General features: G+C 48.2%; 2 protein-coding genes across 2 annotated transcripts in view; one reads left to right on the top strand and one right to left on the bottom strand.

The window, feature by feature from the left end:
• LOC136620929 (cytochrome P450 2K6-like) overlaps window positions 1-17106 on the top strand; it is a 218197-nt gene that overhangs the window by 15918 nt on the left and 185173 nt on the right. The gene's annotated exons all lie outside the window — the stretch shown is intronic.
• LOC136620959 (cytochrome P450 2K6-like) overlaps window positions 1-17106 on the bottom strand; it is a 45473-nt gene that overhangs the window by 14978 nt on the left and 13389 nt on the right. Inside the window, exon 6 of the mRNA XM_066596094.1 lies at window positions 14907-15083. Coding sequence (XP_066452191.1) covers window positions 14907-15083 — 177 coding nt within the window. The remainder of the gene's footprint in view (window positions 1-14906; window positions 15084-17106) is intronic.

Raw genomic sequence — 17106 nt, 5'->3', positions numbered from 1 at the left:
CAGGAGCTCGGCCTGTGCCCACACCCTGACTTGGCCCTCCGCGTCCTCGGCCGCGTCCACGTCCTCTAGGCCTACCCCTACCCCTCAGCATGCTGTATTACCAGTGATTTGATTTCACAGGCAGGAAATAAATTGGCGCAAGACTGCAGGCCAAATATAATTTTTTCCCTTTTTTGAAAACGAAAGGCCCCACTGCCTCTATTGAATGAATAATCTAAGTTTAATAACTGTGCTGTGTCCCTGCTAATGTGTCACAGCACTTGAGGGTAGCAGAGTTATTAACTCTGGCAGAGCAGGTATTTTTTTCCCAATTAAGGAAAGCAAATGGCGAAGCCAGCAGTAAACCGTAGCTGGGTGCGTCTGATTTTTTAACGTTGTACACGCAGCTCACACGTGTCCACAGCCCTTAGGACGGACAGAGGCAGGACAAATAGATTTTGTTTACCTTTTTTTACACCAAAAGGACCCACTGCGTATATTCAATGAATAATAACTATGTTGTGGCCCTGCCTACACAATTCTTTCCCTGTAGTATCAATGGAGGGTGCAATGCTCTGCAGAGGCGATTTTGAGAAGAAAAAAAAATGCAGCACAGCTAACAGCAGCCAGCACAGTACTGCACACGGTTAAATATGGCCCTAGAAAGGACCGTTGAGGTTCTTGAAGGCTACACTCACTCCTAACACTCTCCCTGCCTATCCAACACTTCTGTCCCTAATGCCGGGTGCAACGCTCTGCAGAGGCGATTTTGAGGAAAAAAAAAAAAGGCACTGCTAACAGCAGCCAACACACAGGTATTACTAGCCCTAATAAGGACCTTTGGGGTTCTTGAAGCCTACACTAACTGCTATTTCTCTCCCTACAGCAGCTCCGGTACCAGCAGCACTGTCCCTCATCTAACTCACAAGGCATCTGAGGCGAGCTGCGGGAGGGGCCGACTTTTATATTCGGGTGACATCTGATCTTCCCAGCCACTCACAGCAGGGGGGTGGTATAGGGCTTGAACGTCACAGGGGGAAGTTGTAATGCCTTCCCTGTCTTTCAATTGGCCAGAAAAGCGCGCTAACGTCTCAGGGAAGGAAGTGAAAGTAACCGGAACACCGCATGGTGTTCGTTACAAATAACGAACATCCCGAACACCCTAATATTCGCACGAATATCAAGCTCGGACGAATACGTTCGCTCATCTCTAATGCTTAGTGTTGTCCTTTAGAGCAGTGTTCTAAATATGCAGTATTAGGCCTCGGTCGCACGGGCGTTTTTTCCCGCGATTTGCGGATCGCATGACGGATGCGCATCCGCAAATCGCGTGACCGGGGCCGAAAAATCGCCCGAAAAAACTGCTCCTAGCCGCGTTGCATTAGAAACGGGCCGGAGCAGTGCAGCGCTGTCCAGCGCATTGAATTCAATGGAGCCGGCAATACAGCCGGCTCCATTGAAAGCAATGGGCTGCGGGCGATCTCACAATGAATTTTCGGGAAGGGCTTAAAAATATAAGCCCTTTCCTGAAATTCATCCAGAAATGTGTAAAAAGTAAAAAAGAAAATATACTCACCTTGTCCCGGCAGATGGAGTTCAGCTGCAGCCAGCCAGCAGTTCTCCTGAACTGCTATGAGTAGTATTCAGCAGCCGGAGATTTAAAATCCCCGCCTGCTGAATGAGCTGCTTCTGATTGGTCACAGCCCCCACCAATCAGAGGCAGCTCTCACTCACCCATTCATGAATTCAGTGAGTGAGTGCTGCCTCTGATTGGCTCAGCGCAGGGACCAATCAGGGGCAGCTCTCAGCTTTTAAACCCCGGCTGCTGAATACTACTCATAGCAGTTAAGGAGAACTGCCGGCTGGCCGCGGCTGAACTCCGTCTCCCGATAATGAGCAATAAGTGTTAAAAAATTTTTTTTTTTTAAATTACTCACCTCTCCGGCGCTCAGACACGTCCTCCGGTTGGCTCCCCTGCACTGCTGTTAAGCTCTTTTAGCAGGCGGGGATTTAAAAATCCCCGCCTCCTGAAAGGGCTGTGCTGATTGGCTGAGGGCTCACCCAGTAGCTAAGCACTAGCTGCTATTGGCTGAGCCCTCAGCGGTCCCCGCGGGGATGAAGGAAACTCCTGCCACAGCTGTCACAGCTGTCACAGCTGTGGCAGAAGTCTGCGGCATTCTCAATCTCTTTTCAATGGGGCTAGCGCTGGCCCCATTGAAAAGACTGGGGATTTCCCGGAGTGATGCCGATATCCCAGCGTGATGCCGTTTTTTTTTCTCGTTTTTTTTTACCTTTACTCTCGCAGCGCAGTGGAGAAAAAAATGCCAGTGGGTGTCCACCCTTATATAGTTTTTTTATGTTTTGCTATTTTTGTACATTTAAAACATTTTTTTTCTTAAAGGTTTGCTTTTGTGTTGCCAAATTCCAAGAGACGTATTAATGTTATTTTCCCATTGCCAGAACTCTAAAAGGGCTTGTTTATTGTGGGATGAACTCTAGTCTTCATCTATCGAATTTTTGGGAACATTTAAAATTTTGATCGCTTTTTATTCCATTTTTTCTCGTGGCAAGATTAACAAAATCTGTAATTCTGGCATGTTTTGTATTTTTATTATTCCCAGCATTCCCTGAGCAGTATAAATAATGTATTAAAGTAATTCTACAGGCCTGTATGACTATGCCAATACCAAATTGTAATATTTTGGTAATTTTTCACCCTTTATTTTTTTTATTAGTATCAGTTGTTGATCCGTGCAGCATTTTAACCACTTTCTATTCAGTTTTTTGTATGGTGGGATAGGCTAAATTAATAGAGATGAGCGAACGAGCTTGATACTCGTTCGAGTATTAGCGTGTTCGAGATGCTCGTTACTCGTGACGAGTACCACGCGATGTTCGAGTTACTTTCACTTTCATCTCTGAGACGTTAGCGTGCTTTTCTGGCCAATAGAAAGACAGGGAAGGCATTACAACTTCCCCCTGCGACGTTCAAGCCCTATACCACCCCCCTGCAGTGAGTGGCTGGCGAGATCAGGTGTCACCCGAGTATATAAATCGGCCCCTCCCGCGGCTGGCCACAGATGCGTTTTGACATAGAGGAGGGAAAGTGCTGTTGGTGCCGGAGCTGCTATAGGGAGAGTGTTAGGAGTATTTTAGGCTTCAAGAACCCCAACGGTCCTTCTTAGGGCCACATCTAACCGTGTGCAGTACTGTGGAGGCTGCTTTTTGCAGTGTTGCACATTTTTTTTTTTTGTATATCGGCCGTGCAGAGCATTGCTCCCTGCAGTAATTATTCATACTCCAGGGCCAGAAGTGGTGGTTAGGCAGGGACAGAAGACATATATTGTGAGGCAGGGACAGAAGACATATTTATTGAATATAGGCAGTGGGCCTTAGCAAAAACATTTGTGGAAAAAAATCTATTTGGGCTGCCTGTGACTGTCCTCAGTGTACTGGGTCTCTGCTGGGGGTAGTTGTCCTCATAATTCATACGCAGCCAGCTAAGTGTTACAGCAGGCTTGCGCAAAATTATTTCCTGGCTCTGTGTTGGCTGTTAAATCACCGCTGTATTCCAGTCCACAGTGCAACAGAGTGCAGTTATTTGCCATACTCCAGGGCCAGTAGTGGTGACGCAGAGAGAGAAGACATATACAGTGTATATAGGCAGTGGGCCTTTCCAAAAACATTTGTGGAAAAAAATCTATTTGGGCTGCCTGTGACTGTCCTCAGTGTACTGGGTCTGTGCTGGGTGTAGTTGTCCTCCTAATTCATACGCAGCCAGCTAAGTGTTACAGCAGGCTTGCGCAAAATTATTTCCTGGCGTTCCGTAAGCGAAGTCAGCCTCCAACCACAGGCCAATAAGCGGCACATTTAATTACAGCGTTCTGTTTCTGCACTACTGGTAATACACCATGCTGAGGGGTAGGGGTAGGCCTATAGGACGTGGACGCGGGCGAGGACGCGGAGGCCCAAGTCAGGGTGTGGGCACAGGCCGAGCCAGTGCGGTGGCCAGGGGTAGAGGCAGGGCCAGACCGAATAATCCACCAACTGGTTCCCAAAGCGCCCCCTCGCGCCATGCCACCCTGCAGAGGTCAAGGTGCTCTACGGTGTGGCAGTTTTTCACAGAGACGCCTGACGACCGACGAACAGTGGTGTGCAACCTTTGTCGCGCCAAGATCAGCTGGGGAGCCACCACCACCAGCATGCGCAGACATATGATGGCCAAGCACCCCAGAAGCTGGGACGAAGGCTGTTCACCGCCTCCGGTTTGCACCACTGCCTCTCCCCCTGTGCGCCAACCTGCCACTGAGATCCAACCCCCCTCTGAGGACACAAGCGCTACCGTCTCCTGGCCTGCACCCACACCCTCACCTCCGCTGTCCTCGGCCCCATCCACCAATGTCTCTCAGCGCAGCGTCCAGACGTCGCTAGCGCCACTGTTTGAGCACAAGCGCAAGTACGCCGCCTCGCACCCGCACGATCATGCGTTAAACGTGCACATTGCCAAATTGATCAGCCTTGAGATGCTGCCGTATAGGCTTGTGGAAACAGAGGCTTTCAAAAGCATGATGGCGGCGGCGGCCCCGCGTTACTCGGTTCCCAGTTGCCACTACTTTTCCCGATGTGCTGTCCCAGCCCTGCACGATCACGCCTCCCGCAACATTGTACGCGCCCTCACCAACGCGGTTACTGCCAAGGTCCACTTAACAACGGATACGTGGACCAGCACAGGCGGGCAGGGCCACTATATCTACCTGATGGCACATTGGGTGAATTTAGTGGAGGCTGGGACAGAGTCAGAGCCTGGGACCGCTCATGTCCTACCCACCCCCAGAATTGCGGGCCCCAGCTCGGTGCTGGTATCTGCGGCGGTGTATGCTTCCTCCACTAAACCATCCTCCTCCTACGCAACCTCTGTCTCGCAATCAAGATGTGTCAGCAGCAGCACGTCGCCAGCAGTCGGTGTCGCGCGGCACGGCAGCACAGCGGTGGGCAAGCGTCAGCAGGCCGTGCTGAAACTACTCAGCTTTGGAGAGAAGAGGCACACGGCCCACGAACTGCTGCAGGGTCTGACAGAGCAGACCGACCGCTGGCTTGCGCCGCTGAGCCTCCAACCGGGCATGGTCGTGTGTGACAACGGCCGTAATCTGGTGGAGGCTCTGCAGCTCGGCAGCCTCACGCACGTGCCATGCCTGGCCCATGTCTTTAATTTGGTGGTTCAGCGCTTTCTGAAAAGCTACCCACGCTTGTCATACCTGCTCGGAAAGGTGCGCCAGGTCAGCGCACATTTCCGCAACTCCAAGACGGACGCTGCCACCCTGCAGACCCTGCAACATCGGTTTAATCTGCCAGTGCACCGATTGCTGTGCGACGTGCCCACATGGTGGAACTCTACGCTCCACATGTTGGCCAGGCTCTATGAGCAGCGTAGAGCTATTGTGGAATACCAACTCCAACATGGGCGGCGTAGTGGGAGTCAGCCTCCTCAATTCTTTACAGAAGAGTGGGCCTGGTTGGCAGACATCTGCCAGGTCCTGGGAAACTTTGAGGAGTCTACCCAGATGCTGAGCGGGGATGCTGCAATCATTAGCGTCACCATTCCTCTGCTATGCCTCTTGAGAAGTTCCCTGCAAAGCATAAAAGCAGACGCTTTGCACTCGGTAACGGAGGCGGGGGAAGACAGTATGTCGCTGGATAGTCAGAGCACCCTCATGTCTATATCTCGTTGAGGAGGAGGAGGAGGAGGAGGGGGAAGAGACAGCTTGGCCCACTGCTGAGGGTACACATGCTGCTTGCCTATCATCCTTTCAGCGTGTATGGCCAGAGGAGGAGGAGGAGGAGGAGGAGGATCCTGAAAGTGATCTTCCTAGTGAGGACAGCCATGTGTTGCGTACAGGTATCCTGGCACACATGGCTGACTTCATGTTAGGATGCCTTTCTCGTGACCCTCGCGTTACACGCATTCTGGCCACTACGGATTACTGGGTGTACACACTGCTCGACCCACGGTATAAGGAGAACCTTTCCACTCTCATTCCCGAAGAGGAAAGGGGTTCCAGAATGATGCTATACCACAGGGCGCTGGTGGACAAACTGATGGTAAACTTCCCATCCGACAGCGCTAGTGGCCGAAGGCGCAGTTCCGAGGGCCAGGTAGCAGGGGAGGCGCAGAGATCAGGCAGCATGTAGAGCGCAGGCAGGGGACCATTATCCAAGGCCTTTGCCAGCTTTCTGGCTCCCCAGCAAGACTGTGTTACCAGTCCCCAGTCAAGGCTGAGTTGGCGGGAGCACTGTAAAAGGATGGTGAGGGAGTACGTAGCCAATCAAACGACCGTCCTCGGTGACGCCTCTGCCCCCTACAACTACTGGGTGTCGAAGCTGGACACGTGGCCTGAACTCGCGCTGTATGCCCTGGAGGTGCTTGCTTGTCCTGCGGCTAGCGTCTTGTCAGAGAGGGTGTTTAGTGCAGCTGGGGAAATCATCACGGATAAGCGTACCTGCCTGTCAACCGACAGTGCCGACAGGCTTACACTCATCAAGATGAACAAAGCCTGGATTTCCCCAGACTTCTCTTCTTCACCAGCGGACAGCAGCGATACCTAAGCAATACGTAGGCTGCACCCGCGGATGGAAGCATCGTTCTCTATCACCATCAAAAACGGGGACCTTTTTGCTTCATCAATCTGTGTATAATATTCCTCCTCCTCCTCCTGCTCCTCCTCCTGAAACCTCACATAATCACGCCGAACGGACAATTTTTCTTAGGCCCACAAGGCTCACTCATATAATTTTTGTAAACTATTTTTATACGTTTCAATGCTCATTAAAGCTTTGAAACTTTCACCTTAACCAATTTTTATTTTAACTGGGCTGCCTCCAGGCCTAGTTACCAATTAAGCAACATTAACCAAAGCGATTAATGGGTTTCACCTGCCCTCTTGGTTGGGCATGGGCAATTTTTCTGAGGTACATTAGTACTGTTGGTACACCAATTTTTGGGGGCCCTCGCCTACAGTGTAATCCAATTAATTTTTAGCCCACCTGCATTACAGCTGACGTTACATCAGCTGTGTTGGGCACTGCAATGGGATATATTTATGTACCGCCGGTGGGTTCCAGGGAGCCACCCATGCTGTGGGTCCACACGGAATTGTAACTGCTTGTCTCCACTTCTAAAGAACCCCAGTCTGACTGGGGCATGCAGTGTGGGCCGAAGCCCACCTGCATTAAGCACGACGTTACCTCAGCTGTGATGGGCAATGCAATGAGATACATTAATGTACAGCCGGTTGGTTCCAGGGAGCCACCCATGCTGTGGGTGCACACGGAATTCCCATTGCGGAGTTGTACCTGCCTGTGACTATTTATAAAAAAACCGCGGTCTGACTGGGGCATGCAGACACCTTGACAGAATGAATAGTGTGTGGCACATAGGTTCCCCATTGCTATGCCCATGTGTGCAGCTCCAGATGGAGGTGGCACAGGATTGGATTTCTCATTGCTTCTGTACAGCATTGTGGGCTATCGCCCCGCCCCTTTTAAAGAGGGTCACTGCCTAGCCGTGCCAACCATCTGCAGTGTGTGCCTGCGGTTCCTCCTCATGGCAGACGCACTTATAAATAGACATGAGGGTGGTGTGACATGAGGGCAGCTGAAGGCTGCGCAGGGACAGTTTGGTGTGCGCTGTGGACACTGGGTCGTGCAGGGGGGGGGGGCAGCATGTAACCCAGGAGAAGTGGCAGCGGAGTGTCATGCAGGCAGTGATTGTGCTTTGTTGGAGGTAGTGTGGTGCTTAGCTAAGGTATGCATTGCTAATGAGGGCTTTTCAGAAGTAAAAGTTGTTGGGAGGGGGGGCCCACTCTTGCCGGTCTTGTGGCTTAAAGGGGTTGTCCCGCGCCGAAACGTTTTTTTTTTTTTTCAACAGCCCCCCTGTTCGGCGCAAGACAAACCTGATGCAGGGACCTAAAAAAAATCCGCACAGCGCTTACCTGAATCCCCGCGCTCCGGTGACTTCTTACTTACCGGCTGAAGATGGCCGACGGGATCTTCTCCCTCGGTGGACCGCAGGGCTTCTGTGCGGTCCATTGCCGATTCCAGCCTCCTGATTGGCTGGAATCGGCACGTGACGGGGCGGAGCTACACGGAGCCGCTCTCCGGCACGAGCGGCCCCATTGAGAAAAGAAGAAGACCGGACTGCACAAGCGCGTCTAATCCGGCGATTAGACGCTGAAAATTAGACTGCACCATGGAGACGAGGACGCTAGCAACGGAACAGGTAAGTGAATAATTTCTGATAACTTCTGTATGGCTCATAATTAATGCACAATGTACATTACAAAGTGCATTAATATGGCCATACAGAAGTGTATAGACCCACTTGCTTTCGCGGGACAACCCCTTTAATAGTGGGACCTGGGAACTTGAGATGCAGCCCAACATGTAGCCCCTCGCCTGCCCTATCCGTTGCTGTGTCGTTCCCATCACTTTCTTGAATTGCCCCGATTTTCACAAATGAAAACCTTAGCGAGCATCGGCGATATACAAAAATGCTCGGGTCGCCCATTGACTTCAATGGGGTTCGTTACTCGAAACGAACCCTCGAGCATCGCGATAATTTCGTCCCGAGTAACGAGCACCCGAGCATTTTGGTGCTGGCTCATCTCTCAGTAGTTGCAGTATAGACAAGGCCCCAGTTACATTTATGTAGCAAAAGTGTAGGCCACGTCCACGTCCTCTAGGCCTACCCCTACCCCTCAGCATGGTGTATTACGAGTAGAGCAGAAACAGAATGCTGTAATTAAATGTGCCGCTTATTGGCCTGTGGTTGGAGGCTGACTTCGCTTACGGAACGCACAGCAGAGCCAGGAAACAATTATGCGCAAGCCTGTAGTCAGACCTAGTTGCGTATGACTGAGCTACTGGAATTCACAGGGCAGAACCAATCAAGTGGCCAAAGGCCAGTGGTAGGCCTTAAGTATTTTGCTTCAATTTTTTTAAATGGTGAGGTAAAAAACCAGACAGACACCGTATGCAGTGTATATATGTATACTCTTTCCCTCTGGCGGGATGACAGCGATCATGTAACGGACACAGCAGAGCCAGGAAACAATTATGCGCAAGCCTGCTGTAATGCTTAGCTGGGTAATAATGAGCGACTACTACCCCCAGCACACACGCAGTAAACTGAAGACGGTCACAGGCAGCCCAAATATAGTATTTTTTTCCAATTTTTGGGAAAAAGCCCACTGCCTATATAGCCTGTATATGGATTTCCCTGTTGGAGGATGACTGTGGTTATTGAAAGCACAGTGCAGCCAGAAAAAATTATGCGCAAGGCTGGGTATTAAAGAGCGACTACTACCCCCAACAGACACACAGTAAACTGTAGACGGTCACAGGCTTAGCTGGGTAATAATGAGTGACTACTATTCCCAGCACACACGCAGTAAACTGAAGACGGTCACAGGCAGCCCAAATATAGTATTTTTTTCCAATTTTTGGGAAGAAGCCCACTGCCTATACAGCCTGTATATGGATTTCCCTGTCGGAGGATGACTTTGGTTATTGAAAGCACAGTGCAGCCAGAAGAAATTATGCTCAAGGCTGCAGTAACACCTAGCTGGGTAATAGTGAGCGACTACTACCCCAAGCAGACACGCAGTAAACTGAACACAGTCACAGGCAGCCCAAAGATTTTTTTTTCCAATTTTTTTGAAAAAGCCCACTGCCTATATAGCAAGTATATCTCTTTCCCTGTACCACTGTCCATGCCTCAGCAGTACTTCCCCTATACTCTGTAAAATGACTGCAGACTGAGGACGCTATGGTCTGCACGCCTGATATACAAGAAAAGAAAATTGTGCAAAACTGCTAAAAGCAGCCTCAACAGTACTGCACAAGGTCAGATGTGGCCCTAGGAAGGACCGTTGGGGTTCTTGAAGACGAAGATAACAGCCTAACACTCTCCCTATAGCAGCTACAGCAAGACAGCACTTTCCCTAATGTCTCTCAGCATGCATCTGTGGCGACCCGCGGGCAGGGCAGATTTAAATACTCGGGGGTCACTTGATCTCACCAGCCACTCACTGCAGGGGGGTGGGATAGGGCTGGAACTTCACAGGAGGAAGTTGTAATGCCTTCCCTGTGTTTCTATTGGCCAGAAAAGGGCGCAAATTTCTCAGGGAAGAAAATGGAAGTGACTCGTACACCGCGTGGTGCTCGTCTCGAGTAACGAACATCTCGAGTACCCTAATACTCGAATGAGCATCAAGCTCGAACGAGTACGTTCGCTCATCTCTAATTACGAATGCAGAGATACCACATGTGCAATTTTGGTTTTAATTTTTTAGTTTTTACAAAGTGAATAGAGAAAGTAAATGGAGGCAGAGTCTCAGGCGTCATAGCCTAATTTACCTGGCAGACCCAGGGGCTATATTCAAGCTTCCGGGTGCCCCAGAGACCCATCAGGACCCCCTGATCACATTACGGAGGGTCCGATGGTGACAGAGTCCCCTCCCTCTGTCAGCCCTTTACATGCTGCGGCCGCACAGACCGTGGCATGTAAAGGGTTAAGCAGCGGAGATCTGAGGTTTTTTCTGTTCTCCGCTGTAAGAGCTGGTGCCCAGTTATCATCTGACAGACAATCACCAGCTCTCCCTGCCATGGGGTCCATCGGCCTGCTTCTGACAAGCTAGTCTCTGTGGCAACGTGTAAGCAGTGCAGGAGTTCAAAAAAAGAAGCGGGAAGTTGCCGGTAGATTGGTTAAATCTTCCCACTTATTTGTAAAGTCCTGCTGTGGTTCTCTGTGAGACTGTGCAGGCGGTGTGTGTGCAGAACACAATGCCCCAGCTTATAGCAGTGTGTTCTGCACAGTCCTATTGTGTCAAAACATCGCGTAAATCCTCGTCGTTATCCCGCAACTATTAGATTCTATTGAACCTAATAGCTGAATAATCATGCTGCGGAATTCTACAACATGAAAGAAACTGCAGAAAATTGTCACGGAAAAACGCGTAGCCGGCTTCCATTGTAGTCAATGGAAGCCAGCCATTACGCGATACTTCCGCTGTGAGCACAGCGGATGTATCACGTGATTACATGTCATCGCCCACTGACGAGATGTCATGCGATGTACTGGGCATGTGCGCCATCCAGAGAGGTGACTACGGGGTCTTTGGTGATGGATGGGCGTGATGGACTCCACTGCGATATTCCACTGGCAGAGTCCATTGCAGCCATGGACATGAGGCTTTAGGGTGGTTTCTTTACACTTTGAATTATTATACAATGGGTTTTGTTGTGTTAAGAGAAGAGAACAATATATTTCTACTGGATAAAGATAAGGTATCTTTCTGCACTGTGCTGTCACAATCAAGCTGAAAATTGTCCAATCTGTATATTATGTAGAAAAATATAAATTGTCCCACAAAAAACAAGCTTTCATACAGATACGTCATTTTTCAAGATGACAAAAATTAAAATGTCATGGCAGGGATGAAAAAATGAAAACAAAAAAATTTAAAATGTCTGGTCTTTAAAGTGCCAAAGGGGGTTTTCTCCATTTGTTTTTCGAAAAAAATGGCAGAGGATAAGTAAAGATCTGACTTTATCTTTCTTTGGACCCTCAAGCCTTAAAATAATTATTTCATAGCGGCTTCCACAAGTTGTTAGCTCAAGTTACTGTTTAATACACGAATGACATATTCGCTTGATTATCATTAACAATTGCTAATTCCTGCTTGTCCTGAATATGTATGTTACCCATCCATAACAAGGCAGCATATCTTTACCAATTACCGACCCATCTCAAACCTCCCCTTCATCTCCAAATTACTAGAACGGCTGGTTTACTCCCGCCTTGTAAGCTATCTATCAGAGAACTCTCTCCTCGACCCCCTACAGTCTGGCTTCCGACCCCAACACTCTACAGAAACTGCCCTTACAAGGGTATCAAACGACCCATTATCAGCCAAATCGAGGGGTGACTACTCCCTACTGATCCTCCTCGACCTCTCCGCAGCATTTGACACTGTTGACCACAAACTCCTCATCAGTATGCTTCGCTCCATCGGCCTAAAGGACACTGCTCTCTCCTGGTTCTCCTCCTACCTATCTGACCGCTCTTTCAGTGTCTCCTTTGCTGGCTCTACCTCTCCTTCTCTTCCCCTTGCTGTTGGGGTCCCCCAAGGCTCGGTTCTTGGCCACCTCCTTTTCTCTATCTACACAGCCCCTATTGGACAAACCGTCAGGAGATTTGGCCTCCAATACCACCTGTATGCTGATGACACCCAGCTATACACCTTTTCCCGTGACATCTCTGAACCTTTCCTCCAAAACATCACCAACTGTCTGTCTGCTGTCTCTAACACGATGTCCTCTCTCTACCTAAAACTAAACCTCTCTAAAACTGACTTACTGGCGTTTCCTCCTTCCACCAACCAACCTCATCCTGACATCTCCATCTCAGTGTGTGGCGCCACCATAACTCGCAAACAACATGCACGCTGCCTTGGGGTCATATTCGACTCAGATCTCTCATTTACCCCCTACATCCAATCAGTGGCCCGAACCTGTCAGCTGCACCTCAAGAACATCCCAAGAATCAGCTCTTTTCTCACCATAGACACGCTGAAAACGCTTATTGTTGCCCTCCTCCACTCACGGCTTGACTATTGCAACTCATTGCTGATCGGCCTCCCCTGCACCAGACTCTACCCTCTCCAATCCATCCTGAATGTGGCAGCCAGGCTCATATTCCTATCCAGCCGCTACTCAGATGCCTCTGCCCTGTGCCGGTCACTGCACTGGCTGCCCGTTAAATACAGAATTCAATTTAAACTTATTACCTTAATCCACAAAGCCCTCCACAGCGCAGCGCCCCCCTATATTGCCTCCCTCATCTCCATCCATCACCCAGCCCGGGCTCTCCGCTCGGCAAGCGAAACTAGACTGCACACCCCTCTAATTCGAACTTCTCACTCCCGCCTCCAAGACTTCTCCAGAGCAGCACCAGTCCTCTGGAATGCACTACCAAAGAACATCCGGGCAATCCAGGACTCGAAAAACTTCAGGCGTGCTCTAAAAACGCACCTCTTCAGGGATGCATAGCGCATTCCCTAAACAAACTCCTCTATACACTGCCTGATAACATGTTCCCTGACCTACTGACCACAATCCCTGCTAGCCATCATAAACCGCTCCTGTAGTCATATTGATCCTGTCGTCGCATAGCTAAATGTCTGACTGTTGTCTGTATATAGCATCCCTCACTCTCCATCACGCGATACTGTGCACACCTCCAGCCATTTTACCTTCTGTATCACCCCATTACTTGTAGTATGTTCGGTTGGAGCAGGACCCTCACCCCTATTGTTTCCACCAACTGATTACGATTGTAACCGTGGTTCTGTAATGTTTGTACTTTTGTCTTTCTGTATTCCCCCTGTCTATGTAAGCGCTGCGGAATATGTTGGCGCTATACAAATAAAGTTTATTATTATTATTATTATTATTATTACAGCATTCTGATAAATTCACCTTTTTCTCTAACAAATCTGCCATTTAGGCCTCATTCACACAGGCGACATGGCATTGCCGCGAGAAAATCGCAGCGATATTGCTCAAGCTGATACCACGTTTTTGTCGTGCTACAAAGTCCCTCGCACTATTCTTCATCTCTACTGGCCGGAGATTAAAAAATCCCTGCCTCCTGGAAGCACTGGCTGTGTTTGCTGACGCTTAGCCAATCAGAGCCAGAGTTTGATGAATGGCTGTGATTGGTTCACTAAGCGTCAGCCAATCAGAGGCAGCGCTTCCAAGAGGCGGAGATTTTTTAATCCCCGGCCAGAAGAGATAAAGAAGAACAGTGTTGGTGATGGGGAAGAAGATGCGGCTGGCCTGAGAGCGCTTCTAAGGTGATATATTCTTTTTTTTTTTTTTTCCCTGCAGCTAGGGCTTAGCTTATGGGTTTGACAGTAGGATTTCCTACTGTAAAAGTTAAATCACACCGCACAAAAATCACGTTTTCGTGCAATTCAAAGTAATGATCCGCGCCACCAAGAAATAAGTAATGAAGAGGACTCACCTGGTGCCCAGCGGGGTTCCCATAGACCATAAGATCCTACGGGAGCTGCCCGCTGGCACCTGTAGTCCAGGTAGGCCCGTAATAAGTGAAGAGATTCCCAATATCCTTCGATGAGGAAGGAGAGTCGCCAGGAAAGAAACAAAACCCCAAAGGGAGAAAATCCCCTCAATGGGTAAAAGATAAAGTTCCAAGACAAAAAATCTTTCCGCGCTGCTATCGGGGTTTCTCTTAAGGGGAAAGAATGAATATAAACTGTCGTGGCAGACAGTAATTGAACATATAATTCGCTGGTTTTTAATTCCAAGAATAAAAATACAAAACTTGCTGCAAGGAATAGCTCTGCAGCAATGATCTTTACAACCTAATGATTGTAAAGATCATTGCTGCAGAGCTATTCCTTGCAGCAAGTTTTGTATTTTTATTCTTGGAATTAAAAACCAGCGAATTATATGTTCAATTACTGTCTGCCACGACAGTTTATATTCATTCTTTCCCCTTAAGAGAAACCCCGATAGCAGCGCGGAAAGATTTTTTGTCTTGGAACGTTTTCGTGCAATGCAACAGAGAGGAAGGTTCCATCGGGAAACATGGGCTACAAAATCTCACGAGTCGCGTGCATATCGTGGGACCCTATACCCCTGATGACGCCAGAGTCCTGGTGAAACTACTTGGGGGAGCTGGTCCATTAGCACAGAGCCTCATGTAGTTTATCCTGCTAAAGCTCATCTCAGTCTTAGTTTATCTGGCCGCATTTATCACACATGCTGGCAGATTTATGCATGTCACCAAGAGTTGTCCCAAATTGGAAACTCATCTCTGCTCAGTTGAATTAGTGTTTCAGTACCTCTTGTTGTTTCACCAGGAATGAGTCGATAAGATTCCTCTGGTCATTTACATCCAGTTCTTTCCTCTGGTTGGTGAAGGTCTCTCGGATAAACTCATGCAATACATTCATATTCTTGGCCAGCTTTTTTTTAATTGTGCAACACCAGCGCATCACAGATGGAAATGTGTTATATAACTGCAGTGAAAAAAATACATGAATGACTGTAAAAGAGCTTAAAAGCTTAAAGACAAAGAACACATTAGTACTGAATTTATTTTATTGTTCATTTGCTTCCTAATTGCAAAATAAATGTCTAAATCATCATTAAAACAAATGCCTACTATTTTTCTGCTGTACATAGTTGTCTGTCTGTGTTGGGTTTGGATAGGCTGGGGGAAGGAAATCTGGGTATTTGCACTGACCCTTTCAGATGTGGGTTGCACATGCACCCAACATGTCCAGGCAGGAGCAAAGGAATTATATGGACTTCCGCACTGCAGACAGGAAGGCATAGGATTCAGGTGAACAGCAGCAGAGAGAGGTAGGAGGCGCCACTAGTCATGGATAGTGACCATCACAGAAATACTTACCTATTAGGCTATGCATAAGCCACGGCCTAATATATCAGCCACAGGGACCTTTCTCATTCTTCTTGCTGCAATATTTAACTGTCAGCCCTTGGGAATATGTCACAGGATTGCTGGTGATGTCATGATAAGCGAAGCCCCTTCCCTTTGTTTTGATGACCTAGATGGTGCAGTGTACTGCGGCATCTAAGGGGTCACAATATGGTCTTCAATGTGCGACTTGTGAGGGTCCAATTCCTAGGAAACCCTCATTCACATGAGGGTGAGGTCCAAGTGAACAAAATAAATTCAACCTGTATCGCCATCAATATGTGGTCATCCGATCCCTAGGAAAACTCACTATTCAGCAGAGTGATTGGTTTGTGTCTGGTTTTACAGCACGGCATTATTCAAGTAAATTTAGCTACGCTACAATACCATATATATCCACTTTGATAAGAGTGGCACTGTATTAAGAACTCTCATCAAGGTGGATGCGATGCTTCAACAAAAACAGCGGCAACTTCTTTCTGCAGATTGTTGAAGAGCGTAAGGGACTGTTCACACGAAACAGAATATTCCACAACAGTGTTGCGGAATGTGCCCTGCTGTGGAATGTTCAGCACCAAAATTTGTAGTGCTAATGTACAGATTTTGGTGTAGAATTTAACCGTTTGCAGTCCAATTTTGGATTCAGGGTTTCCTAGGGGGCTTTCTCTTTCTGCCATTTTACAATGGCCCCATCTGCTGGCTAGCGGCAGTATTGCAGTATGAGACATGCTGGATAGGCCCTTGACAACAGAGCGGCCAGTAATATACAGTAAGAATACCCTGCCTGACGTGTTCTGACATCAGAGCTGTACAGGCTTCAATCAGAATGTTGAAATATGTTAGACAGTGGATTGGAAAGGGTTAAAATAGCAGAATCCTGCTGACAATTCTGCATTAAAATTTGCAGTTAGCAGTGCAGATTTTCATGCCAAATTCAGGGATGGCATATTCCGTGACACTGTTGCGGAATATTCCATGCCACATGATAGGTCCCAAAAGCTACCTTATCCCGGGCCATGAGTTGCCCGAATAATCGCTTAAACTAGTTATTTTAAGCAACTGTCAGCCCGTGTATTTATGGCAGCAGATAGGGCACTGAGCGAGAAGTTGCTCAGTTTTCGCTAGTCATTCCATTTCAGCTCACTGAAAAGGAACGACTGCTGAGCAGATTCTTCCTCAGTGTAAACAGGAATTGCTCACTGTTTGAGCAACTGCCTGGTTAAAGTGAATGGAGGTGAGTAGGCCACAACGATACCCAGCCAGCTCTGCCTCCATTTATCTCAACAACTATCGCACATAGCAATAGTTCCTGGATCGCTGGTCGCTTTTGCGCCTGGCAGTGATCCATTGAAAAAGGGCCTTCAGGCTATGAAGGCATGTTAAAAGCAGCAAAGATGAAGATAGATAGACTAATTGCCAAAGAGAATAAAACTAACCCTAAACTGTTCTTCAGCTATATAAATACTAAAGAGATTAATACTGAAAATATTGGCCCTATAATAAATAATGTAGGAAAATATCTAAAGGGTGATGAGGAGAAAACAAATCATTCACACAGTCTTTCTCCAGTGTATTCACAGAGGATAATGAAATGTCAGATG

Source organism: Eleutherodactylus coqui, chromosome 1, assembly GCF_035609145.1.
Source record: "Eleutherodactylus coqui strain aEleCoq1 chromosome 1, aEleCoq1.hap1, whole genome shotgun sequence".
NCBI lineage: Eukaryota > Metazoa > Chordata > Amphibia > Anura > Eleutherodactylidae > Eleutherodactylus > Eleutherodactylus coqui.
Note: the sequence above shows the minus strand (reverse complement) of the source record. Positions and strands in the feature narration are given on the sequence as shown.